At 39.4% G+C, this 27,579-nt stretch overlaps 2 protein-coding genes and 1 pseudogene across 6 annotated transcripts in view; 1 reads left to right on the forward strand and 2 right to left on the reverse strand.

Moving 5' to 3' along the window:
* Positions 1 to 260: 260 nt before the first annotated feature.
* Positions 261 to 7,461, reverse strand: LOC147796931 (uncharacterized; annotated as a pseudogene). The gene is made up of 8 exons (XR_015427459.1): positions 6,799 to 7,461; positions 5,834 to 5,979; positions 5,174 to 5,312; positions 4,700 to 4,734; positions 3,909 to 4,240; positions 3,137 to 3,220; positions 2,155 to 2,277; positions 261 to 1,926 (listed from the first exon to the last, which is right to left on the reverse strand). The product of XR_015427459.1 is annotated as an uncharacterized LOC147796931 (transcript).
* A 171-nt stretch (positions 7,462 to 7,632) lies between these two features.
* nagk (N-acetylglucosamine kinase) lies at positions 7,633 to 24,371 on the forward strand. Its single transcript, XM_022240840.2, has 10 exons — positions 7,633 to 7,857; positions 12,783 to 12,867; positions 13,032 to 13,130; positions 13,477 to 13,618; positions 15,043 to 15,153; positions 16,281 to 16,393; positions 17,082 to 17,169; positions 17,552 to 17,652; positions 19,354 to 19,432; positions 19,766 to 24,371. The coding sequence occupies exons 1-10, from the start codon at positions 7,820 to 7,822 to the stop codon at positions 19,945 to 19,947; spliced, it is 1,038 nt and encodes a 345-aa protein (XP_022096532.1). The 5' UTR covers positions 7,633 to 7,819; the 3' UTR covers positions 19,948 to 24,371.
* Position 24,372: 1 nt separating this feature from the next.
* LOC110982470 (xaa-Pro aminopeptidase 1-like) overlaps positions 24,373 to 27,579 on the reverse strand; it is a 32,768-nt gene continuing 29,561 nt past the window's right edge. For all 4 annotated transcript variants that reach the window (XR_015427460.1, XM_022240877.2, XM_022240878.2 and 1 more), the window contains one exon: positions 24,373 to 27,439. Coding sequence is in view for 3 of the 4 variants with exons in the window: in XM_022240877.2 (XP_022096569.2) it covers positions 27,320 to 27,439 (120 nt within the window). In the remaining variant the exon portion in view is untranslated. The remainder of the gene's footprint in view (positions 27,440 to 27,579) is intronic.

Raw genomic sequence — 27,579 nt, forward strand, 5'->3', positions numbered from 1 at the left:
TGGGGAAATCCCAAGCGTACTGCCCACTAAAAAGAGCTCACTTTTTAGGTCATACCTTCATGTTGTTCAATGCACCGTGATTGTGATTAACCTTGTGGTCTTAAGACCGAAAAAAACATTTTTACAAATTAAAATATACATGTACAACTTGTGATACACACTGAGTTATCAAAATATGAACCGTCCTAATTTCTGGCCCGGCATAAGTTGATAAGGGACTACTCGCAACAGTTTAAAGAAAACAAATAACACAATGGATATTAAGAAGCACAATGTGTTTATTATTCTGAGAACAGCATGTATATCCTGTCATTTAAACACGAAAGCAGCAAACGTAAAATGGGTTTGCAAACTAGCTGGCAGTGGTTTGATTTATAAGCACAAGAAAGTTCCCAAACAATTTGGATAAATTCCTACATGTGGTGAAGTTGTACATGTACTGACAGAAGCCATAGCTCAAGGTCTGCCCACACAACATTGTTCCTCCATTTCCTTCTCAAACTATTCTCCTTGACAAAGTCATACGAGAACGGAAATAGCTAGCATTGTTTGAGTATGTGGCAAAATAGGTACATGTGGAAAATGAATATGACCTCAATGGTATACAGTACTGAACAACAACAATAACAATAATAGGGTTTTGACACATATCCACATTGGTTCATAGTCTTTCAGTTTCTTAATACCAAACGTGAATAGGATTTTTGATTTTGAGGTCGTTAAGTAGTGCAGTAAAATGTTTTGCAGACTTGATGTCCGCCTTCTTTGACCAATTCATCAAAAGATGCACTGCATTAAACTCCCGACAATGGAAACATTTCAAAAAGCATTTTCCCCGATGAAGCTAATGACTGTGAACCTGTCATGTGGTCGTCCTTGGACGGCGGATAAATTTTAGGGATCAGGGAATGGCATAGTGACTTCCTCGGTGACATCACCGGATGAGGCTTTTAAGACGAATTGCCGAGGAACGATGTTGTAAACATACAATTTTCATCTAGTTTTGACTTTCAAACTCAAATATCATTTCGGAATGCAATTATCCCACCACAACCCCATAAATTTTTCCAGTCCTCATAGTAAAACAGAAGTGGCTAATATCATTTCGCATTTTTTTAGTCTTTGGGTATATTATTTAATGTATATCAGGATCAAAACGTTTCAAATCTGGACGTCATGGAACTGCTTTGTATGAAATGTTTGACGGAGAAAATGTGAGATTCCAAATTTAAGCAAGTCATCTAAATGCGTTATTTTAGATTAACATCTCAGCAACAATGCTCACTTGTCTCAAATATGCACTTGCCATATTACATAACTTAAAGAGAATTTCAAATACGCTGTACATGCATTTTGGATATACCAAAGAGTAGTGAAAAGATGAATCAACATCAAGTTGAAAAGAAATTCATTCCACAGCCATTTCAAGCAATCAATTTACAGCAGCATGGCACATACTTTCGGGTTCTTCTTAAAGTGATGAGAGAGAAGAGTACAACCATGGAAAGGAAAATTGGGCAATATTCATATGGCAACATCTCCATAGTGAACTTAGTTTTTGGAATCCAAAAATTAGGTTTGCATTTGTCTGCTGGTTTAGCTTTACAAATTGTGTCTGTAGAAATTGTTGCTAATGCATGCAATTTAAATTTGCCAGATTTTCTTAACCCTCCATCATTAACAACATTGACAAATTTCAGGTGGACTAGACTTTGATACAGAAGGTAAACTTCTTTTACTTTGGACTCAGTTTTTTTGAGTTTCTCCACCACATGAATACTCGACAATGCCAAAGAAAGTTGTCCTGTTTCATGTATGAAATCTGCACCTTGATACGCTGGAGACTTGCATTCATTTGCTCTGCAACTTGACTGTTCAGCATCTTATATTGTGGGTAAGCATCAAGTCTATATCCACTTGAACATGCTGAAAATGCACAAAGAGAAAGAAAGACAAATGTCAGATGAGTAAAAGTTACATTTGATGTCGGGCAAGACAACTAAATAAAACCATCACAATTATCACAGCACTTCATAGTTCTGTTGAAGTGGTATTTTCAAGGAACATTTGACAAAATCAAAAACAAATACAGCTAAACTTTAACAAATTAAACTTCTCGAGGTAATCTGTACTACGGACAAGCACAACAATTACCTGTATGATAAGGCCAGTGCAAACTGTCGATGAGGAACTTTGTGTTTCGAAAATGGCGAGGTTCTCGGTTAAGACAATATGAGTGCAAGTGGCAAGCGTTGTCATACATAACGACTGCAGGAGCTGAAAAATATAGAAACAAAATAAAAAGAGTGCAAAAAGTTTGTGCGTTAACACCTCTGATTAACTATTACAGAGTGACATTCAGCAAAATTCAGCACAGAACTGGAAGTATCGCACGTAAGCTCAGACCCAGCCAAAAAAAAGTCCTTATAAATTTTAAGAATATTCTACAATAAGAACAGCTGTTGGAAAACTCTGAAACTTACTGGATGAAGAATCCATTAAATTCATATTAGCACTGCACAATCTATAAGTCTCTAACACAACTTTCTTATTGAAATAACCCCCCCCCCAACCACTTCCATCCTTTGACATAGATGGTCTAAACACCTACAGTAGTCATGGGAAAAAAACCTGCAAGGAATTTCTCTTTGGGCAGCTGCAATCAATTTCTCTAAGACCAGGACGGACCTACAAAGTGCATTACTGTGTTGCTAAAAGGTATTTTGAGGGTTATTCCAATGCATCTTTGCTTTTAAGCTAAAAAGTATTTTTATATTCCATGTCAGGTCATATTCCTGACCAATAATATGATGTAAGTCGAAAGAAAAAGCCTCAAATTTAAAACAGTCTGTAGACAAATATGTATTCCATTCTTTGTTGATGTTGCTTAAATACATTCTGTCAAGTTTGATAATTCCTATTTATTGGCAGAGCACTAAGCGTCAATCCCATTTGCATACCTGCAACTGTTGTAAATAAATAAAAGTTTGAATAAATGACATATCAAACATTGAGAAGAGTGCAAAGATACACAAACACCTATCTAAGATAATTCATTACAGCGACACTGTAACGAAATTTTTTGTCACCCATGTTCCCTAACTGTGGTTAAACTTTTAAAAAAGTGTGGACTCACTAGTTGCAAAACGGGTAAGTAACAGAGTGAATGGAACATTTGGAGATTCAAACCGCTCCATGATCTCAAAACTGTAGCAAATGCCTGAAATGGTAACATTTTTAAATAATGAAAAAAACACAGCAAAACACAAAAAGGAAAAACACACCAGTTAGGTGAAGAGCACATGATACTGAACACTAATTGTTGTACTTATTGAAAAGTCTGATTCATCAAAAGTCAAGTGACCTTTAAAACAATGCATCTCTACTTCAACCTAATTCAATACCCACAACAGTAACAGCACACCATAACTCACAAGTGCATGAACACTTTTTTCTTGTGGGTGGGGTTATCAGGGCATTATGGGTCATCCCAATGATGAAAAATCCTGAATGCTTTCCAAATTTATCCAACAGTACACTTAAGAAAAATGTCCAATTCACTGACGCAATGTTTTTCTCTGATATTAAATATGATAAAGGAAACATGCAAGAGCAATTAAAAAATGTTTACTAAAAATTGTTTCAAGAACAGAAAGTAATGGTGGCACTGTCTCCAAGGTCATTAATGACAACATCAGGTCTACATACTATGATCCCATTTGACACATCTTGCATTTGTTTAGATACAGCTGCAGGCACTGAATAGGAAACTTGCTGGCAGCCTAGCACTTCAGTCCTTTAGCAGAATACATGAAGCATCAGTTAAAAATTAAAAGTCTATACAATCACCAGCAATGGATCATTTTTTATGAAGTAAGGATACCAGGAGATTAGGTAAGAACACGTACCATGCTCACAAAACGCTGCAAATATGCCTGGACTCATCTGCCATATGTTTTTGTTTGTTTTCGACAATCCCCGATGGAACAACTTTTACGGTCTATGTCCACTGAGTAGACTCCTCTGTGTTTCTTCTGTGGCAGGTTAGGCCAAAAAGCAACGCCACAAAATTCATTGCTAGCTTCATCAGTGGTGACACTATTTGCTTCGATACTCGTTGGTATGGTTGCTGGTGCTGAAACAATGGAGCTTTGGAAAGGCGTCCAAGTTCCTCCAACACAGGAATAAGCACATCCGGAAGGTCATCTTGGACTTTATAAAAGTCTGCAAGCAAAGGGCACTGGAGACAAAATAGTCATAACTATGCATTACAAGAGAGAGACAATACATGGTTCACACGTAGTCACTTCCTATTTGACCTTATGATAATAACAGTACTATGCTGTTGAAGGAGGCTAAGCTGTAAATAAACTTGCAGGCTTCCACAAGAAAGCAGAATAATTCTCTTTTTTTATTTTAGTCAACTGATCAAACTTTGCAGGCAGAAATAAAGAGCAAGTCCAGAATTTCTACTTACTTTTATTTAACAGGTTAGAGTTATGTTTCATGCAAAGTTAGGTACATGTATTGATGCCTGTAGTCTCTGCCCTTCGAACATTAACCCATGTTGCAGAACAGTGATAACCACAGTATTTCAACAATACTAGGGATGGTAACAAAGGAAATCAATGCACCATTATAGATCTCAAACATGTGTGAGAAACTAACTATACACTATTTCAACAGGGTATTCACATACCATGTCCTCGGCTGAGGCAGCAGTGTAACTGTGATCTAAGAATTGAAAACAAAAAGTGTTCATCGACACAGTTTGCAACTATCCATGTTAAATTGCTAACAAGAAAAGTTGTAAACAGCATTCATGCTTGTACATGTGCCTTGGCCATGAGAAGCAGCAGTGATTGTGGCCTGATTATCAAAGTCAACCAAAATCTACTTCAGGCCCATGATGTGTAAACATTTGGGGAAATCCTTAAACACATCTGCAGGAAAATTTAAACAAAACGGGCAAACATAAATGACTTTATACACTTGTAACCAAACAAAAAGATACCGATAAATGGCACACGCTCATCAGTGACACAAACTTGTCTTCATGGACTGAGAAGCATGCAATGTACACATATCTTGAATTCATTTCTCTCAAATTTATACTATACTTATTGAAATATGGAAGCAAATATTAATAAATTGATCTCAAAAAACATCTGACCTTCCATTTTCTGGTGTATATGCACAGAGGCTGACTGGAAAACCTGACTTCTTGCTTGGTCACAGGAGCACTGATATGCCCAATCCCAAACCCCTCGGAAACACATTGCTTTTTTTCTTATCAATACAAACTTATTGGTCTGTAAAGCAGATGTGGTAAAAACAAAACCAAATGAGCCTTTTTTGGAAAAGTCAAGTCAACTTAAATTCAGGAATATTACAAAAACATTTGAATAATTTCGGCTGGCATTCACAAAAAAACAAAAAAAACTTGCCATCCAAAATCTTTTTGAAATGAGAAAGACTCAAATTGTGTCAAGAAATTCTAGGTTATTCAGAGTTGTTGGCTTAGGAAGACTCAAATCAATATGCAATGACTTGTGAAAAATTGACATAGTCAAGCTATGTTAAAAAATATCTGGATTCATTTCAATTATAAAGGGTTTACCTCAGTTACTACCAAAAATGATACCACATGTATAATGGGGGCTGCTGTGTTATGGGGCTTCCAACAATGTACATGTAGATTTGTGTGTTAAATGCATTATCTACAAAAAAGAAAGAATTATGAAGTTCTGAGCCTCCGAAATGGTAATATGCATGTCATAAAAAAAAGAAATAAATAAAAAAACCTAAACAACAGGAAAAATTGTACATTTACCTTCATTACAAAATTCTGGCAATTCAAGTCATTCAATACAAATACCGTGAAAAATTCATCACATGCTGAGATGCAATTTGTCTCCAAGATGAGCTGGAAATAAAGATCACTTGTCTCTAATAATGGCATCTCTTCTTGTATATAATCTGCAAAGTAATAAAATGACACAAGCCAATTAGTAAAACAAAATTAACCTTGATTTTACTTCACCTTTGTTACGTAAAAAAATCTATGTGCCAAGCCTGTGTATTGTTGATGGGCATCAATACGTATGAAGCCTAGGCCTGTGTATGGTTGATGGGCATCAATACGTATGAAGCCTGTGTATGGTTGATGGGCATCAATACGTATGAAGCCTGTGTATGGTTGATGGGCATCAATACGTATGAAGCCTGTGTATGGTTGATGGGCATCAATACGTATGAAGCCTGTGTATGGTTGATGGGCATCAATACGTATGAAGCCTGTGTATGGTTGATGGGCATCAATACGTATGAAGCCTGTGTATGGTTGATGGGCATCAATACGTATGAAGCCTGTGTATGGTTGATGGGCATCAATACATATGAAGCCTGTGTATGGTTGATGGGCATCAATACGTATGAAGCCTGTGTATGGTTGAGGAGCATCGATACGTATGAAGCCTGTGTATGGTTGATGGGCATCAATACGTATGAAGCCTGTGTATGGTTGAGGAGCATCGATACGTATGAAGCCTGTGTATGGTTGATGGGCATCAATACGTATGAAGCCTGTGTATGGTTGATGGGCATCAATACGTATGAAGCCTTTGTATGGTTGACGGGCATCAATACCTATGAAGCCTGTGTATGGTTGATGGGCATCAATACGTATGAAGCCTGTGTACGGTTGATGAGACTGCGAGTGCGACTGATAATGTATGAAGCTTGTGCATTGTTGATTAGTCTAACTTGATTTTAATTAAAACAAATTTTAGGTCTTACCGGTACCAGCAGCTGCCGGGTGTCCCCCAAAGTCTTCAGCTGCTCTGGTAACGCCTGTAGAACTGGCAGTGGGTCTGACGTCGGGCATATGACAATGTGGATGTGTCACATCGCTGCGCTGCTTTCGCTGTCTTTTCAGTTGGGGCAAGGCTGTGAAATTTGTGGTTTTGCTTTCACCAAAACGTTGAGTTCGGAGGTTGAAACTGTGCCACTCTTCTGAATATTTAGCTCGTTCCGTTTCGTTTTTATTTCTAGGGGAAATATTACTTCTCTGAGACATTTTGGCCAGCCGCGGATCACTCAGGAGGGCAACTGACGATTACTTGGAAAGAACACGTGCATGCGTGACTGAAAATAAGCTGCAGGATCTAGGAGGCCGGGCGCAAGCGGCATGCGCATATCATATGCAGCGCACATGTACATGTACATGTACTGTACACGTACATGTGTACATTGTACACTGTACTGCACACACATGTACAGTACATGTTGATATACCTACTTTACATGTACTACTTCGGAATATATTTGCATGTTCAAGCTCCGCCCACAACGTTCGCATCGGATAATGCTAAAACATTATAAACGGCTGAAAAGTAGGCTACGCTGTCAATAACCTCTCCAATCGCCATTTATAGATCTATTCACTGGTTCCAGTGGCAAATGCGACATTTCAATTGTCTTGCTAGGGTACCAGCCAAACCCCCGTTGAAACGTGTATGGTTGTATTCGAGAATTGAGCTTCACACGTATTGACGCATATATGCCTCCATGTTTAGTGTGTGGAACTTTCTTCAACAGTAGAGGGCGCTTGTCGAACAACCCAGACAGTCAACCCGGACGTAAAAAAAAACAGTGTGAAGTGTTCAGTGCATGCACTGTACATGTACGTACGGTTGGCACTGCATGCTTCGGTGTAACTGGACTAGTGTCAACGAAGCGGGGATCATTCTGACAAGTAGGGCCTTTGAAGAGTTTGCTTGTTTTTCCTGTCTTGTGAAGTGGTGAAAGACGTTAGAAAATGGGAGATATGGATGCAGTATATGGTGGAATCGAAGGGTAAAGTGCCTTCCTAACGAATTACTTACTGTACATAGGCTAATTCACACAGAGCATTCGACTTGCATGACTTGATTTGGGGGCATGTGACTGTAGTAATAACAGTGTGACTCTATTGCTACCGGTACCTCCATGGTGTAACACTGTAACAGCGGTGACACTATTCTATTTAGGCCTAGGACTACCGGAAAACACCGGGAGCACTGGAAAATACAGTGCACATCATAAACAGTTTACATATCAACAAATGTAATAAATATTCTTGCGTTTGGGGCACAAAAGTTATTTTGATTGGAAAAACTGGCAGTTAGGCCCAAATAAATGTCTTGAAACTGCAGAAAATACCAGGCCTCATCACGGAACTCGAAAAGAACATGAAAACCGGCCATTAGTAAGAGTTCCATGTGTGGACATTACTACTTTTCCCTTGCAGTAGTTCATTAGCCGTCAGAAAGCAATAAAATTTCCTAAATAAGGTCAAATTTAGCTCTGAAAACAACCGATGTGAAGTTAGTTCCTCGTTCCTCGTTTTACGTTCGACATTCAACGTTGAACAAGAAAACTGTTCCATATTCGAACGTTGAATAAGTAACCGTTTGACATTCAGGGTGCATACGCCTAAGAATAGTATGGTGCACCAAAGGGACAAAAAAACTGCACCACGAACGTCCACTTCCATTCACATGTACACAAATTACATTGTACGTGCCTTTTCACAATAATGTACTGTATAAACAAACAACTGTCTCCCTCAAAGGGAACCTTGGGCGTAGGGTTCGTCGGGTAACGGGTAACCGGTCAAAGAAGCCTGAGGTGTAGGCGATTGTGTGTTATGTTTTGGCACTGTAAATATTAGAAGAGAAAGACAGGTTAATGTTATGTTCTCCCTGTTTTCACCGAACTGCTCAACTCAAACGAAATCATCAGTCAGACGCGCCAGCCATCAACGTTCTTTTTTGGGTGCCTGTCTTTACACTTTAGCGACCCCTTTGCCTGCATTTCAACCGGGCAGAGGCAGTTTTCCACGGTCAAAAGGGCTTTGAAGAAAGTCGTGTCTCTTCGCTGGACTTCTTCGCTTGCAAACCAGAGTGGACAAGTGAATGCCTAACACTACACTGAATTTCTCAAACTGAAATAAAATACCAGAGCCCCATGCCCTACCTGGAGATTACATCGAATCTGATGTCATTGTTCTGAATCGGAGACCACTCGTCGAAACCCGGGGGAATGGGGTCTTTCGAGGTGAAACAAATCCTGAAATGGAGGCGACGGATTTTGACGGCCATGTCCTTATGAGAGGAAAAACACAACCTTTTTTTTTATTATTTGTCCTCTCCTTTAAACAATATAATTGTTTCCTCCCGGAGGAACAATTATATTGTTTCAAGGGACAAGGACAAGCATCTAACCAACAATGTATATCGCATCAATGTACATTGTATATCGCATCCTATTTGGATGTGGCCAGTATACATCGGACAAACCGGCAGGAACTTCCCCACCAGGCTCCAAGAACACCATGTGCACGGCCTACGAGGAGAGCATGGCAAGTCGGCCGTCGTCAATCATCCACACTGCTTGAACCACAACACCACATGGGACAATGCAGAACTCATTGCCCCCATTCAGAAATTGGTTTCCTAGAAGAATCCGAGAAGCCATCGTGATTTACGGCACAAGTGCGTCCCCGGCAAGACATCCGTTTGAAGCTCAGCGACATATCGCGCCCACTCTACTAGCACCCAAGACAGCCCTCACCCCTGAGCAGTAGGGTTGCCTATACCTGAAACCCATACCTTGCACCCACCCAATGTGTTCGGGTCTTCTCTGCCCGAAGCCACAATGCCCTCGCCCCCTTTGGCATCACTGATCCACCACAGGATCCAACACCTTCATGCTCCAGTGCACGTGTGGTCAGTAATACAAGCCGCGAATACCGTTTCAACCCCCAACCCATCCGGATTGCCTTTATAAACCAACCCTCCATATGAACCACAGCTTCCACATCGAAAACACGGAATTGGGTGTTTTATTTCGATGGCAGAAAGTCTAGTGTGAGGCATTCATTTTCCATTGTAGTTTCCAAGCGGAGAAGTCTACCGCCGAGACAAGACTTTCGTCACAACTGTTTTCACTATGCGATTGTCTGCCTTAAGTTTACCCTGGTTGAAATGGACGCAACGGGGTCACTAATGTGCAGATAAGCACAGTAAAAAAAGTATACTCAGTCGTGGGATTGGTGTATTTTCGATTCTGTGAAATAGTTTCATGAAAAAAGGACGGTTTTAGTATTTACCTCTAGTTCTATCTATTAAACGACAAGTCTTGAGTCTAGCACCCTCTCCAAAGGACAGCGAGAGTATCCTGACCGAAAAGTCGAGTCAGCACTTACTGGTTCTTTTAATAACCACACATCTTCTCAGAGACTTAGTCCATGCTTTACCCGCAAGCCTATTGTACTATACATCTCATGACTTCACCATGCAAAGCTTCAAATCAACATATATTGGAAACAGGGTTTTTTTTGTCCCTGTTGCACTCCATAGCCATTTAGGCGAGTGCACCCTGAATGTCAAACGGTTACTTATTCAATGTTCGAATATGGAACAGTTACTTGTTCAACGTTGAATGTCGAACGTCAAACGAGGAACAAGAAACCAACTTCACACCGCCCTGAAAACAAGCCGATTCAGGATTTTTCAAAAGGGGGGCGTGATTGAGAGTTTTCCAAAAGGAAATAATGTGACAGTCCCGTTTTTGAGATTTTATGGTGCTTTCCTGTATTTGCTAGTGTTTTCCAGTGTATACTGGTAGTTTTCTGTGGTGGTTTTCTGTTGGTTATCTGGTGGTTTTTTGGTAGTTTTCTGGTGGTTTTTTGGTAGTTTTCTGGTGGTTTTCTGGTAGTTTTCTGGTAGTTTTCTGGTAGTTTTTCTGGTGGTTTTCTGGTGGTTTTCTGGTAGTTTTCTGGTAGTTTTCTGGTAGTTTTCTGGTGGTTTTCTGGTAGTTTTCTGGTGGTTTTCTGGGTAGTTTTCCTGTGTTTTCTATATTTTTCAGTGTTTTCTGGTATATACTATAGTAGATGGTTCACTAACCTTTCGAAATCATCTCAGGTAAGAATTCCATATACTTTTGAAAATAGTTTCATTAGTTTATTTTCCCTTACTGTGATTTGTTAGCCTTCAGAAAGTGATAACGTGTCCTTAAAAGTCAATTTTAGCAGGGGAAGTATTGAAGCATTTACTAAGAAAACAGTTTTTCAGACCAGTCTCATGGGATTTGTGCACAGGGTGTCAAGTAATATCCGGATATGGAACTGGTACTTTTTACCTTGATGTGAAAGATTTTGTTTGTGGTTCAGTTTATTTTCCACTACGATTACTCAGAACATTTGTGAGTGCACCGTATGCAGACAGAAGTGGAGTCTCTATTATTATTATTGCGGTGTTGAGAAATGGTTTCTATGAAAACCTAAGCAAAGGACTTTGTTCATGAATAAATGAAGACATAAAAAATGGATATTGCTTTTCAAGGAAACAAAATAGCCTCAGTTTGTGCATCTGCCAGTTAACTTGTAATTGAATCTGTTTCGCCACAACTATGGCCTCGGTCCCAACTACATCTATACTTGGACCAGTCCAAACCATAGTTGGGAGATCCCAACTTCAGTACGGACAGGAGACAGTGTGTTGCTAAGGGAATAAATATGTGCTTAGCTGGTCTTAAATGTGCATTTGAGACTGGCTCAGAAGAATGGATGGGACTAATACCTGAGCCACAGGCAAGGGCATTATCAGTGTTCGTTCTAGTTTAAGACCGGCCACGCACATATTTATCCCTGTTCATAAGTACCTTTCAAGTCAGAGTGTCAAAAGAAGTTTATATATGACGGATTTCCAACAATTTCGTTCAAGAATTTTTCTTTCATTTCCCCAAACAACCCCACCCATTTTATTCCTTTTGCAAGTTGTCCAATAGAATCTCCTGATGTGTTGTTTGGCGTGCGCGTGGCATGTTATGAATAATGTATTTGATGGACAAGTTACTTGTTGGCTCATTCAGATATGGTCAACTTCATTGAAAACTGTTTGCTTAGTAGAACATTGAGACAAACACTGCTCTTCAGGTCCAGGACCAGCTTAGATTGTCAGCAATTCTGTGACTAAGATCTTAGAAATGACACATCCATAGTTGAACCACTTGTTTTGCCAAGGTCCAACTGTGGCAGGCAGTGAGCCAAACACTAGTTTGTCAACTCCCAATAGCGAGGGGAGCTAACATCAACTCTCCAACCTCAATAAACCATGTTATATTTGTTTACTATACCTCATATATATTTGATTTAATAACCTCTGAAAATAAAAATTGTGTGCCGCTATCTTTTCATGTGAGCTGCATACCGTTGTTTAGGCTGGCGCCACCATGGGTGCACAGAACACCCAGGCGACAGTTCTTGAACACCTGGGCGACAGTTCTTGAACACCCGGGCAACGTTCTTGAACACCCGGGCGAAAGTTCTTGAACACCCGGACCACAGTTCTTGAACACTCGGGCGACAGTTAAAAACACATGCGCGTATTTACTCCCTGCATGAAACATTGTGTGTGCGCTTGGCAAACAGCAAAAATAGCAGCATGCACATGACCATAAATACACCAATGAGTGTTCGGCAATCCGTCATGAATATGTAAGAGATATAGTAATATCCTCTAATTTGATGATAGTATTTATTATGTAATAGTACATGTACCAGTAGGTTCAATGTTTAAAGTCTGCTTTTATGGTTGAGTAATTTTTCTCTGTTATGAGCCAACCTTCTATACAGACTTTGCCCTATTTATAATTGTTGCCTTTTTGTACATGTTTGTTGATTTTCGAGACAATGAGATATTTGAAATCTGGAATCCTATTTTGGTTGCTTCCCACAGGGGAGCCACTCATTCCAAGATGGTTCTTATGAAAGGTGATGGCTCCATTCTAGCTTGGTCAGATGGACCCAGCACAAATCACTGGGTAAATAATCACTTCTTTTTATTTGCAAGAGTCAATTTGTTTCTGTTAGTAAAAGCAGCAGTCCAAAGATAGGGCATTAAACTTGTTGATAGCCTGGTCAGCTAACAACCGGAATTGTGAATGTCATAACGTAATGCAATTAAACATGTTCTTCCTCTTTTTAGTTGATAGGAGTAGATCAGTGTTTAGTTAACATCAACGAGATGGCTGTGAAAGCTAAGACAGAAGCTGGACTGGATATCAACAAGCCCCTTCAGTCATTGGTAGGTACATGTATAACTTCAGGTCTAGACTTTCCCTCATTGGAAGGGCTTTTCTCTATCCATCCACCTCCACAAAACTGAAGGATGGGCTGCTGGAAAGAAGTCAGAAGAGGGCAAAAACAGCAGCTTTGTCGACATTTTGGGTTCAACTCCTGCCAGTTGTTTTATGTTTTATTTATTTAGTTAGTTTGTGTGCTTCTTGGTTCATTAACATTAACTTTCTACCTCGTAGGAGTTACATGGATGCTTAGTGTAAAGTGTTGTTGAACTGACTTAGCCAATCAACTTTATTGGTCGTGAAGTTTTTAGTAACCCCCTTCCTCGCATGTTCTATTCCTCTGTTCAGGGTTTGTCACTCAGTGGGGGAGAACAAGAGGCCGGCAAACGACGAGTTATTGATGGAATGAAAAGCAACTTCCCAAATGTCAGTGAAGCATATCACATGTGCACAGACACCTTTGGGGCCATAGCCACAGCATGTGAGGCTGGTAAGTTGCTGTTAAGATGCAGCTGGGTAATTTCTCAAATGAGGGGTCCAAATGTGACATTTTTGTGTTCTTATTACATCGGAAAGGTGTTATTGACATGGAAATATCACTGGAATTGTTTTTAAACCAGTACTATTTGTTGGGAGGTAATTTGCATTAATTCATCACTCTTGGAAATTAGAAAATGTGTTCTGAACTTTCAAAATCATATGTCAGATGTGACAGGGACACGAAAAAAGTTGAACCCTAATTTCTGGAATTACCCAGCTACAGTCTAAGTTAAAGTTGTAGTCAAAGCTGCTTCATAACATACCCTGCTGGGTACTCAATTTAAGAAGGAATGCAATTTACAACAGGTGTCTGTGGAATTCATGCTAATTGGTACTTGAGTGGTGCGTTTTGTAAAATGACTCAAGCAGTAGAATGGGTATGCAAGGCAGAGACAGATGGGCTTATAGTTTGGAGCTGATAAAATGTACATGTGGCCAGATGTGAAGAATAAGGAACAGTAATTGTTATTGTACAACTTTTGTTCTCCAAACAGCTATCCTTTGCAGTCCACTGGCCTATTTGAGTTATGGTGGACACAACAGGAGGGCGCTGCTTGGTTTGGGTGAAGTCTTTTGTGTTGACTCCAAATTTACTCACTTCAAAAGCGCCCTGCTTCAAAAAGGCCAATTTAATAAGTTTTTGTACAGCTTGTGCCAACGCCTAATGCACATCTTGTGTTCATTTCATTTCCTTTAAGAGGGAAATAGTGCACTATCAACAGCGTATTCATCCTTAACTCTAAGATCCCTAGCCCCGCCAATCCTTCAAAACCCACCTGGAGGTTTGGGAGGATTTTGCAGCATTGAGGAAGGTACCAATCCTTCGCATGGGGCTTACACTTCTTGAATACAAAGAATGTGTCATTGTATTCCTGCATTTATTTAGTTGAGTGTGTTTCATGATTTGGGTCGTAGCATTTCAGGATTTGGCTTTCCTGGCAAAAATGTCACTTTGATCCGATTTGAATGATCAAATTGTAGAGGCAAACTGATGATATGCTTACATAATAATTATTGAGATCAGCAAAGAAATTGTCTGGAGTGGGATTTAAACCAGCACAGTGTTTTTTACAAGTTTGCAAGTAGGCTCAAATCCCCTTCTAGTAAATTTGTCACAGTCCCTGTCAATACAGGCAAATCACAGTAGTGCACCTCCAAGAGTTTGAAATGCATTAGCCAATCATGATGCGCGAAATCTGTCGATTTTGTTTCTATACCCTAGGGGTTTAACATTAAAATGTGGTGAGATATCTTTATCAGAGCCATTATTGATAAAGTATTCAAGTCAGTGAAGGATTTAAAGTACATCATTTTGAAGCTTTGGTATGCACTTGAATAGATTCTTCAATCTTGGTGCACATTCTTGTTTGGCAGGTGGTATTGTACTAATTAGTGGGACAGGTTCTAACTGTCAGTTGATCAATCCAAATGGTAAGAACCATGGATGTGGAGGCTGGGGTCATCAGATTGGTGATGAAGGCAGTGGTGAGTCTGGATTCCTGTCTTCTTAAGGCATGAACAGTCTGTATATTCTCTGTGTACTCTGTGCTCCCATTCAAACTTAACAATTATTGAAGGAAGGAAATCTTGCTTGGAGATTCAGTAACTTGAAAGAAATAAGAAAGTTCTGTCTGTCCCTCTGAAGACTTATTTATCTGGACTCAGATGTGCTTTCAAATGTCTCATCAATTATAATTGTAGGGATTTTCCAGATAAATATGGTAGGCCCTAGGCCTTACTTTTTGCTGTTCTCTGGTAAGGCCGAATATGCACTGAATTTACATGTATGCTTTTAGGAGACTACCTTTGTGTCTATTACTTTTTTAACCACTTGCTGCCGGGTGGATTTTTCTTGTGCAAGACAAGATGCCGGGTCCTTTTCAAGATCTTCCGTTTTCAAAATTCTTCGAAAATTCATCGTTTCATTTAATCGCCTTTTATACCAACATGAAGGACTCTTTTGGCACTACTTTACAGCTGACAGGTAAATTCATTGACTTTTGAATATTTCAGCCAGGCCTGCAGCCTTGGAAAAAGAGCCCAGATTGTGCAGTATTACGTAAGGTTCTTTTGTTCTCAAAACCGGCACAGTGCACTACTGACCTCTTTTCAATAGGGGCCAGATTAACGTGCAGCGTTGCTGTGTGGCTCATTGCTGTGGTGGTGGAGAGCTTTTGTCCCCAGTGGTAATCCGCTCGCTCTAAATGCCTCAAACCTGGTATACTGTTTCAAAACAAGGCTAGATTATCTCCACTATTGAGAGCGAAAAAATGTCAATAATGCCCAGCAGCTCAGTCTTTTGTGCTGAGCACGGTCTTTTGTTATAAGGCCCAACTCTTTTGTCCCAGTTCCGGGCTCCCCGGCTCTGCATATGAAGCCTATGTACTCGAAAACGGGTCGCCCGGCAAGGAGTGGTTAATGCCAAAATGTTTAGAATGAATGCAAATGAACCCAAAGACTTTGACTATCTTCTGTGTTATTTTTATGTGGTTCCCTTCACTCTCGCAGTATCGTCAGTCAGGGATCGATTCCACAGCCTTTAGTGTTTGGTCACACAAGTGTGCCTTGTGGATCAACTAAATGACTGTGAATGTGTTTGTTTGTATACATAGCTTACTGGATCTCTGCCAAAGCAGTCAAGACTGTCTTGGATCATGAGGACAACCTGGTGGATCCTCCACACGATGTTACATATGTCAAGAAAGCCATCCATAGCTTCTTTGGGGTGGGTGTTACTGCCTTGTAGCCTTCCATGTACACATGCACATGGAGTACGTTGTTGCTGCAAAGCGTGTGTTGTTGATTCAGGAGGTAATTTGTGGACTTGTGGAGTATGCACACGTCTGGTGGAGCATGATGTTGATGTGTGCAGTGCGTTTGTGTTGAGTCTGGATACTTTGTGGTGTGCATTGCTATTTTGGAAACTGTTGTTACTTGCAGCATGTGTTTGGTTTCATGAAATTTGTTTTGTCAGTGTGACAATTTATAGCTGTTGCTTGCGCACTAAGAAAACAGGCATCATGAGGCATGCACATTTGATGACAGGTTTTCCTCACTAGGGGCTCATGGGAACCTCCAACCTACATGTATTTCAGCAGACTTTGTAGTTTGGAATAATGGAGCAATGTCTGAGTATTACGATGACATGATCCAGCACAGTTACATCTTGTGAAGTTTTAACATCTTGCAGTAGAAGCGCTGTACTTTTGTTAACTTGTGAGATCTTTTATTCTTTTGTAAAATTGTTAGAAATTTATAATAAATTCTAATAATAAATAATTACTATTTATGCACTTCTAAACTTTAATAAACTATACAATTCCAGTTGTCATTACTATTTGGCAACTGCTGCGTGAGGGACTACCATGAAACAGTGAAATAGTTGTTATTGTCATTATTTTTGGTGACTCCAGGTTTCAGAGAGTTTTGGCCTTTTGGATCACCTCTACACCAACTTCAACAAACCCAAGTTTTCCAAGTTCTGCATAGTCCTGGCCCAAGGTAAGTTCTGTGGCCATGTTGTGAAGGGGAACATTCTTCTTTGGTATTCCATCATTGTGGACAATGATAAGAGCAAGCAGTCAAGATGCCTCTGACATTCATAATCTAGTGTGGTTCTGAAGCCCTTTTTAAAGAAATTTTAACTGAGTGGGCAAGTGTCCAGTATGTGGCTGTTCTTGATACAAATGTTTGTGTTTCTAGTAGTGGAACTGCACATGACTTCCCTAGTTGTGAGTGCCTGGAAATATGCTTATTTGATGACAATTTTTGTTTCACTGTGTGAGTAAAACCTGGTTGTTACAAATGGCTTGCTGCTTAATCAGGAATTTAATCCACTTGCGGACTTCTAGTTGTTGAAGTTGACTGATGTTTGTGTTATTAGGGGCGTCGGAAGCAAAAGACCCACTGTGCATATGGTTATTCCGAGAAGCTGGCTGGCAACTCGGCCGCCATATTCTTGCTGTTGCACCCAAGATTGACAAGGTAGGCATTTCAAGTATCCTGCTGGTCATTGTTAGGATTGTAGGTCAACTTGCCCCCTGGCCGACTCGCCCCTTACCAGCTCGCCCCTTACCAACTCGCCCCCTGACCGACTCGCCCCCTAGCCAACTTCCCCCCTAAGTTTGCCAAGCACGTATGGCAGGCCCATTCACCATTTAATAAAAAATACAATCAGTCAGAGATGGAATCGGTGATTGCTGCCCTTAAAAATAGGTTCTGGGGTTTGCAGCGGGCACTCAAAGTTGAGTTTGTTTAAAGCTTGGTGGATATTCCCTTTGTGTGGAATTTGGGGGTAACAATTTTTTTTGGATATTGGTAAAACTAATTTAGTATTATCGTGTGTATGGGCCATGGCGCAGCGTTTCCTGTGTATTGTCTATGGGATTTTGTGTGCCACAACACCAACACTCTACCATATTAATTAACTTTGCGGACTATTCTGGATAAAAAAATGGTACATATTAGGCATGATGCCTGGCGACGCAAACCTACGGAAGTGTTAAGCAGACATGATTTATGACAAAGGATGTAACGGTCGCTACACACTTTCAGGTTCCGTTAACTTCACAGGATGCATTTATTAGTTCACAATTAACACTAAATACTGATTTATTCGGCGTGTACACTCATCAAGGATCACATTGTTGATCACATGTTGAAACAGTCATGTCATCTGGTGCCCGTTTCTTGTAAACAAATTAAGAGCACTCTCAAAGATATTCAATTCCAAAAAAGGAATAAAAATTACGCAAATAAAAAAGAATAATAATGGGGCGTTAAAAATTGACATTAGTGTACAATGTACCACTATGACTTTATACATCACACAAAAAGCATATATCCAAGAACCTAAATCAATTCTCGCAGTATATGTGAGGTCCCAGTCGAGTGAATTAGCAACAGAACACTGTAACTAACTAACTAACTAACTAACTGGATATCGGGTCACCGTACAAGAAGATACAGTCACATAACCAAATATTAATGGGACGGATCGAGGGTTCAATGCTGTTGATCCTGAGGGTATGTTGGATGTACAAATAACCTAATCAGACAGTGGACGTAGGAAGTGTTTGAATAAATAAGTGATTAGTGGTGATGTCCAAATATCCATCACCGTCCGTGAGTCGTTCGTGTCGCGTCATTGGTTAGAACCATTGGTTTTTTTAATACATTGGGCCGGTCATATTTGCTTGACGTTCCTAAGGGGCGAGTCGGCCAGGGGGCGAGTCGGCCTGGAGGCGAGTTGGTAAGAGGCGAGTCGGTCAGGGGGCGAGTTTACGAGGGGGCGAGTTGGAAAGGGGCGAGTCGGTAAGGGGCGAGTCAGTCAGGGGGCAAGTTGACCTGACACCATTGTTAGCTGGTCAGAATTGGGATATATGTGCTGTGTGCTCATGTGTATCATTGGCCACTTTATTCACACTGCGTATGCTTTGAAGGCATCACAGTTTCTCTGTCACAGAAAATACACAGAGAAGGAATCAAAGCAAGAAGTGAAATCCTGATAAAACCGAAAAACAAAAACAGAAAAACAAGCAAAATAACCAGAGTGGCCAAGTCAAGTGAGGAAAAAAATCAATTCAAAATGAATTATTAACCCAAGTTACACATAAAAGTTTTTTAATGACAAATGTTCCAGCAAATTAACTCAAGATGTTGAACTTGTATATTTTTTATTTGAAGACACTACTGAATGGGCCAAATGGCCTGATGGTTGTCTGTGTTGGCTCTGTCTGGAAAAGCTGGGAACTCCTCAAAGAAGGTAAGTTGAAAAAAAAAGATTGAACATGGTTTCTTGTGCCTTACATTTGTGCTTCTGATTGTAATGACTTCAAAAAGACTAATGATACTCTTTAGAAGGGTGAAGATATTCCTTAACTCGTGTATCATTCACCTTCCAACCTCATTGAAAAAGTCAGTCACTCATGTAAGGGGCTGATTTTGAGGGGTGAAAGTATTTATAAATTGGAGACTTTAATCAAAACACAAAAACAAAAATTATTAATGGATCGGTTTATCCCAACAATTCAATCACTTTCCATTACCTTGAAGAAAGATCGGTGTTTGCTGAATTGTATTTTTTGCTCTTATTTAGGGTTCCTGGAAGGCTTGAAACCCCGTCATGAGAGAGACATAGAGATCAAGCATTTGACATTAGTGAGTCTTCTGCAGTCTTCTGCCATAGGAGCTGCCAGGCTTGGTGCCAAATCTGTGCAGTTTACCTTGCCTGTGGACTTCAAAGCCAATGTCAACAAGTTCTTCTCCTACAACCCGTAGAGTCTTCAACTGTAGCCAGTACTATTTGACATGATGGAGGTATCACTATATTATAACTGGGTAGGGATTGTAAGGCATATCATATTGGTAATGTCTCAAAACCTGGAGAGCTCTTGTTCTATTTGGAATGTCCCTTTTGCCAAAATATTTCTTAAAATTTGTTTTAAAAAGCATGGCATAATTCACATTGTCCATGATGTTTTGCTTGGCATTGACCCTTCAGTACCCTTCAAATTTTGCCATTCTACTTTTGTCCTCAGAGGTGATCACTCACAGCGTAATTATACACAGTAATCCTCTGTTAGGCTTCTTCCTTGCCCATCAAAGCATATGTTAATGTGATAACTTCAGGGAAAACAGCTGGACTGTCTGCTGAGCACCTACAACTTCACATCTGGTTGACCTTTTGCAACCATCCCATGAAAGTCTGTAATGTACAAGCATTGTGGCCTTCAAACCACTTTCACTGAAGGATTTTCATTAACAAAGGGTGAACTGTGGTTCTGTTGATAACTGATCTTCAGTGGAAGCAGGTTATGAAGTTTTCTGTTATTTAAAACAGAGTTCATCCCTTGAGTCCAACCTTGCATCCCATTGTACAAAGAGATATGGAACATAAAATTATCAACAAATTGTTCATGCATTTCCCAGTTTACATACACAACGTGCTTTGCTGCTTTTTATTTTATTTTGTTTCTGGACTTTGTTCTGCCATTTTCAGTTGCTATCAACTACTTACAGCAAAAAGTGATTTTTTTTAATTCCTCCATATTAAATACACATTCTTATGGTTCATACAAAGATCATTGTCTGTATTTGTATGTCTCCAAAAGGAACAAGCAAGCTGTTTTTGAGAAAGCCTGTCATCCAAATACACCAGTATTCCCATTTTAGAATATGCAGCATTTTCAAGTTGATCCCTGTGGAAGTATTGTGTGCATATATTCCAATATTCAGATGACATTTACACTTGAACATTTGAGTCGTTTGAACTCTTGAGATGGAGGTCCCTATGTGTTATCCAGTTAAAGAAGCGATTGGCAAGTGAAGAGCTACGTGTCTTAGTATTGTCCTAATCTGTAATTCCAAAAGTTAGCCAGGATAACATTCTTGCTGTGCAAACTACTGCTTGTCTTGTACTACTGTGCTCCTTGCTACAATCTGTGTGCTAGCTAAATCCATATAGTCAATATGCGTATATACAATGTGTTGTCCAGTTTGAATGCAGTGTATAGAAGAGGTGAGGTATTTTCTGCATGCAAGTGGCAAAGAGTTCTAAACCATCACTGACTGGTTGGAAGCGATATGATATCCTTTATTGTTATACCTTAGTCTTGAATATTGTGTAGCATATCCCTCCACACTCCCCCCAAGAATGCATTCCAGGTGTAACATCCATTTTCTCCCAAAGTAACCGACAGAAATCACTGATTTGGTATCAAACTTATGCTTGCAGTGTGTATACATACACTGAATGTTTCATTTGAAGCTCATGTTTGGTTCTGGAGGAATTTCCAATCATGTAACACAACTCATTTTTGTTCTGTCCAATGGAAGTTTATCCAGTTAATCTTTAAGGTGTACATGTATACCATTAATGAATTCAGTTCCTAGATCATCACACAACAGCTTTGTTTTTTTGGCATTTCTTTCTAGTTCTACACTTCGTGAAACTGATGCTCATTTCAGAAGAGAGTGGTTGTTTCATTAATTGTTCAGTCAGTTTGTTTCCGAGAAAAATTTCCATTCTAAGCTTCAGTTTGACATCAACAAGAACAATTTCTTACCATTATTTTGGGCGAAAGTAAATGTTCCTTTAAGTTGCATTTTTGGGGGCCGTGCTGAAGTTTCATTGGCCCATAACAATCAGGTGGCCATCGATGAAAACGCATATTACCGTCATCCCTCTGTAGATCACGTCATAATATCAAATACTAGTCCATGCCTCACAAGTCCAAACCAGACTTCTGGTTGTCATTGGTACCAGAGTTACTTTCACCCATAGAGTTGATCATAATCAACTGTATTGGTGCTGCAGATTGGGATTCCTATGATATGATCAACTGTTGGTGAAGTGCTTTCACTGGTTTTCTTCAGCAGATTCTTATATTTTTTTATCTTTCGCCCGGGATGCTATAAGGCCTGTGGGTATTAAAGCATCATATCACACATTACAACAGCCAAGAATTATCATGCAGTTTAATTAATAAGATCTCATGTCTTGTTTGTTAAGTCAACCTGTCTTTTGAATTGAGGCATGATACAAATCCTCACATATCTTTTGCGCAACTGACCCCGGGCATCAATTTTCAACATTTTAATTGATGGCTTTGCTCTTACCTGCTCCAAAAGCCAACTTGTCTTGGAATCCAACCACGTTTCTCTTTCACAGACAACTTTGGGCTTGTAATTTCTATACACACAGAAAGACCCCCCCCCCACCTGGCCAAAGCATTGTGACAATATTGTGACAATTGCCAAGCAGAAATATTTGTTAAGGGTCAGTTTTTTAAACAACAGTGGTGCTTCCATTGAACGGTTTCTTAAATATGTGTAGTGATCATGTGCACAGATTTCTCTGCATGGGAGTACATACTATACATGTAAAACACACGAATTTCATTTATGCACTTACTACACTTACTACTTATGTTGGTATCAGCAGGAATGTTACTGTGAAAATTATAAATTTGAAGTCTGTGGCTTGTTACGAGTTTCAGTGTTATCTTCTGATTTGATTTGATTTGATTGTTAGTTTCAGGGAATAATATACCTGGTTTTACTCAGTCATGATCTGCTTCTGAGGAGTACTGCTATGGTAAGACCAGTGGTGTAAGATTATGAACTTGGGAAGGACGTAAACGTTAGAGTTTGTAATACAGGGATGCTGATTGACATTATGTAAGAGATCATTGTCATTCATGATGAAACGTGATAACCACAAATTCCAAAGAACTTGCTATGTTCAGATGGCAGTCTTAAAATGCCATCATATCATAAGATTGGAAACTTTTCTGTTGATCTACTGTAAAATGAAATGAGAGTCTTCTTTTAAAGTGAATAATGTCTTTCAGTACACGTATTTATACAGTTAGAAGGATGATGCTTTCATATAAGGGAGAGGTTTGATTTTTAATGTTTTGATACAAGTTGTCTGTGAGTTCTTCAAGACAGTGATTACTATGTACAACTCAGACGCAGCATCTGTCTGTAATTGGAAGTCTGGGTTAGAAGCTTGCTGCAGGGATTGCTTTGCCCTTTTCCCTTGGCAAGGTTAATTGCTGTGACATCTGTCCACATAGCTCCAGGTGGGCAGCTGTGACTGCTTTGTGAGACTTACTGGCATCAAACAACAAAGGTTGGGCCAAGTGAGCTGTGTACGGAAACAATAAATTACAAAAATGCTTGCAATAGAACAAAGATGAATGATTCTGAAGTACAGTGGCACTGTAAGTGAAAGGTATTGAATGTCAGATTACACATTGTTTACTTTGTATTATTTTCTACTAACATTGTGATGAATTTCAATTCTGGTTTCAAGTGATATATGTATATTCCGTTGTATTATACTGCAAAAAAAAAAATGACCAAGAGGTAATTGATATTCAAGCCCATGCTATATTATGTATGCAGTATTTAGCATTTTGATGAGTATGCAGACATTCTGTGTTTCATGTAATCATTGTTGATCATTGCTGAGATCACTCAAATTGCCTGGTAATACCAGAAGCAATTTTTGGGGGTCCAGACTTGAATGAAATCTATTCAGTTTAGTTTTAGCTTCATAACAATATGAAAGTGTATGGACATGTCTTCATGCACCTCACCGACTCTGAGCATTCCTACCAGGATGCATGAAAAAGTCAACCATAGTATGGAATATTTCAGGCTTTGATGTTGACAGCATGTATGACAGGTCAGAGGTCATGACCAGTTGTGGGCAAGTGGGGTTTTAGAGCTATGAAGTGACTGGTATAGCTTTTGTGACAGTATTAAGATGTTATGCCAAGTTTTGAAGCCAAATATATTTTTAAACAGAAGTAAGGTAACTATATCTGACGAGTAATGAATCCAAAATTCAGATCATTCCCTAATGTGTACTGCTACAGTGACCTTTCTTAGTGCTTCAAAGTCCTCATGGACAAAAGGCAGTCACTTGTCATGTGTGAGACTCCATAGTAACTGTGGTAGCAGCTATTACTCAAAGCAGCCTTGGATGCAAGTTCACAGTTCAGGAAATCTTCATGCTTGTCACCAGCAGAGAGATGTTTCTGAACTTCAGATTTTAAAATGGCTTTTTAAATTTTCTTTTCAAATAAATGCTGGGACAGAGAACTTGAACTTAACCAGTCAGTTCCCTAGCCATTAGCAAACTGAAATTGTAAAGATACCTGATTTATAAAGCAAACAATAATGCACTGCAACTGATTTTAAGAATCTTTATTTCATTATGTGAAATGTCATTACACGATTGGTTTCACTATGAAAATTGAAAATTCATATTTATGTTATCATCTGTAGATTTCCAGTTAATTGTATACAATAGACAGTACAAACATTGTACGCAGCAGTTGTAGGATTGTATTGCTGTGGGTTTTTTATTGTTTAGAGATCCCCTCTAAACATTGGCATTCAAAGAAACAAAATTCTAAGTCCAGAATTTCTTGCCATTTCCACAACTTTTTCAGGAACATACAATAAGTAGCACATTCTTGCAAAATTGGAGGAACTGGGCGGAGGATGAAATGGGGGCCATCTTAAGATTTTGGATGTGGTTAGATTTGGATAGAAAAGCTGCGTAGTTTAGTTTATTGTAGTGGAACAGGGTAAAATTGGAACTTGTCAGAGTTGGGATGTCTTTGGATATGAGGCTAATCCTGTGGGAAAGGCCTTTTAGTTCAGCCATACAGATATTCTTTGAAATACTACAAAGTGGGTTTACTAGTCTTGAAAGTAATGTCATGTTGTTTGTTCAATGAACTAAATGATCTTAACAAAATTATATTCCCTCTAATGATTTTCCCTATAGAGTTCCAGATTGGAAAATATATAAGTCTGTATCACTGTATGTGCACTGTAAAAGTGTATGCGGTGTTTTATACAATTGACTGGGTGTTGAAAAATACACTGTCCCCTTCATGAAGAATATATTCAGTTGGGAATGTTTGTAACACAAGTGAAATAGAGAGTGCACATTTTCTGGGATTCCAGCTAGCTGAAATATTAGCAGCCACACTATCTGCAGCTGGGCTTCGCTGGAAAGAATAATATAGCTACGTAAGCAAAAGCATTATCATTAACATACTGAAAATATCGAGAAACTCATGATATGAACCCCCCATAATGTTGTGAACTTGTATTCAGTAAACCGTACATAATGCTAAATTGCAAGTTAAAGAAAGCAAGGGGTTTCTCAAAGTCTGATAAGTCTGGCCTGACTATAAGACTCTGATGAATGCACATTTATGTCTCTTGGATTGCTGATCTAGATACCCATAAAAAGTTGGAATAACATACCAGTAAAACAGTAAAAAAAAAAGCCACATCCAGGACACTCATCAAGAAATGTACTGATAACAGTCATGGGCTCGAGCACAGTTAAAGCTTATCTGCAAAATGCAAAAATCTACCTTCTGTTCATTACCAATAGTAAGATTAAAATAAAAGCTTCCAAGCTGAGCAACAGTGAAAAAAGTTCAGAATATCTGAACAAAAGTTTTGAATTTCCATTGTTCTTGAAGGGCACATTCTGTCTGTGTAGAAGGAAGTGATGACTAATTCATATACATCTTCAATCCCATCACATTTATATGTTGCACTTCCAGCAGAACAAGCCTCAAGTTCAAGTCTCAGCTGGAATGAAAACATTACATCTTCAGGGATGCCAATTAGGCTCTTATCCAGAGCCTGAATGTAAGGCCAGAGAAGTTCCAGTATACATAGTTAAAGCCTGAAATTAGCCATACATTTTACAAGAAAACACCTGATATCAAGCTTTTGCCTGAAAACTTTCATCCCTGCATCTTCCCAACTTTCAGATTTCTATTTATGGATACCTACTTAAAATGGTTGAACATTATACCAGACATTCTCTCCACATGTTGCTTTTGCCCAGCAAGCCACCATTTTGATATTTAAAAACCTCTTGATTAACATTACATTTTTCATCTGTACCCAACTTAGCACATTTGTCACTGGCCCAGCTTCACATACATGTACACTTGTTCTCTCCCAAAAGCCCAACTGTCTGTCATTCCCAAGCCCAACAAACCCTTCAAAAAGGACAGGAACTGCATCATGAAGGCACATCAATGTTTCCGTTCTTAAAATTTGCAAGCAAATAGCATATCAAAAGCCTTACAATACACTCAATGTGTTTAAAGCTACAGCATTTAAATCAACTTAAAATTCTGGACACTTCATTTTATGGCAAAAGACAGTGAAAATGGCCTATGTTATTTTAACCACTTCCTGTCGGGAATCATTCAATGTTGATGATGCTGGGGCAGGATAGTTATCATTTTTTTCCGTTTCCAAAATTCTTTAAAAATTCGTATCTTCTTTTACTAGACACTTACAAACACATGAAGGCATGTCTGGTGCCACTCTAACCTGACATACAAAATCTATTGACGCCTGAGTATTTCAGCCAGGCCTGCAGCCTTGTAAAAAGAGCCCAGATTTTGTGGTGTTACGTAATAGTCTCTTGTTCACGAACCTGGCTCAGTGCGCTGCTGCTGCTGCTGCTGCTGACCTCTTTTCAATAGGGGCCAGATTAGCACGCAGCGATGCTGTGTGGCTCATCACTGCAGCAGTGGAGTGCTTTTGTCCCCGGTGGTAATCCGCTCGCTCCAAATGCCCCAAACTGTGGTATACTGTTTCAAAACATGGCAGGTTTATCTCCACTTATGAGAGTGAAAAAAATGCCAGTAATTCCTAGCAGACTGGTCTTTTGTTCGGAGTACGGTTACAGGGCCCTGTTTCCTTTGTCCGAGTTCGGAGACCTCAGCCACGCATATAAAGCATATGTTTCCGGATCCAGTATCCCCAGCAGGAAGTGGTTAACAAGAGACTTAAGTGGTAAATGGTTATGGACAATACATGGACAATAAAAACGATGATGGAGAATACATGGCAGATTACATTTTAGTTGGTTTGGAATTCTCGTCAGTTTCAAAAATTCCACTTTGAAGATATGAACTGTTCAGGTAATTCAAGGTTTAAAATGTGTAATATCTTCCAGAGATAAAAACATGCCAAAAATACATCCTAGACCTGACAGCAAAACTTCCCTAAAATTGTCTGTGTATTTCTTGTCCTATTCAGTAGAGTGTATTTCTTGGTGGGATTAGTTTAGGGGTTGTGAAATAGCTCATCCCAGGGGCTGTGTTTCTCTGTGCAGCCACGCTAGGGCATCCAAACGGCCTTGTCTCTCCAGTTCAGCACCAACGATATCACGACACTTGGCATGGTAGTCATTTAGCCAGGATATCTAACAAGACGATAAGAGACGGTCGCCAACAAGCATAAGAAAAAGAAACATTTATCACTTGCAGACAGACTTTCTTTGGCCCAAAATTTTCAACTTTTGACATACAGCCAAATGCCACAAATGCGGAACTTCAAGAGTCA

This window comes from Acanthaster planci, linkage group LG13 (assembly GCF_054643075.1).
Source record: "Acanthaster planci isolate LZ-2023a linkage group LG13, COTS_SCS, whole genome shotgun sequence".
NCBI classification, from domain to species: Eukaryota; Metazoa; Echinodermata; class Asteroidea; order Valvatida; family Acanthasteridae; genus Acanthaster; species Acanthaster planci.

Bases quoted from the DNA above. Each gene is read 5' to 3' on its own strand.
- nagk (XM_022240840.2), top strand. From the start codon at position 7,820: ATGGGAGATATGGATGCAGTATATGGTGGAATCGAAGG. The intron at 12,868-13,031 runs GTAAATAATCAC...TCCTCTTTTTAG, and splicing joins GACCCAGCACAAATCACTGG to TTGATAGGAGTAGATCAGTG. The intron at 13,131-13,476 runs GTAGGTACATGT...TCCTCTGTTCAG, and splicing joins ACAAGCCCCTTCAGTCATTG to GGTTTGTCACTCAGTGGGGG.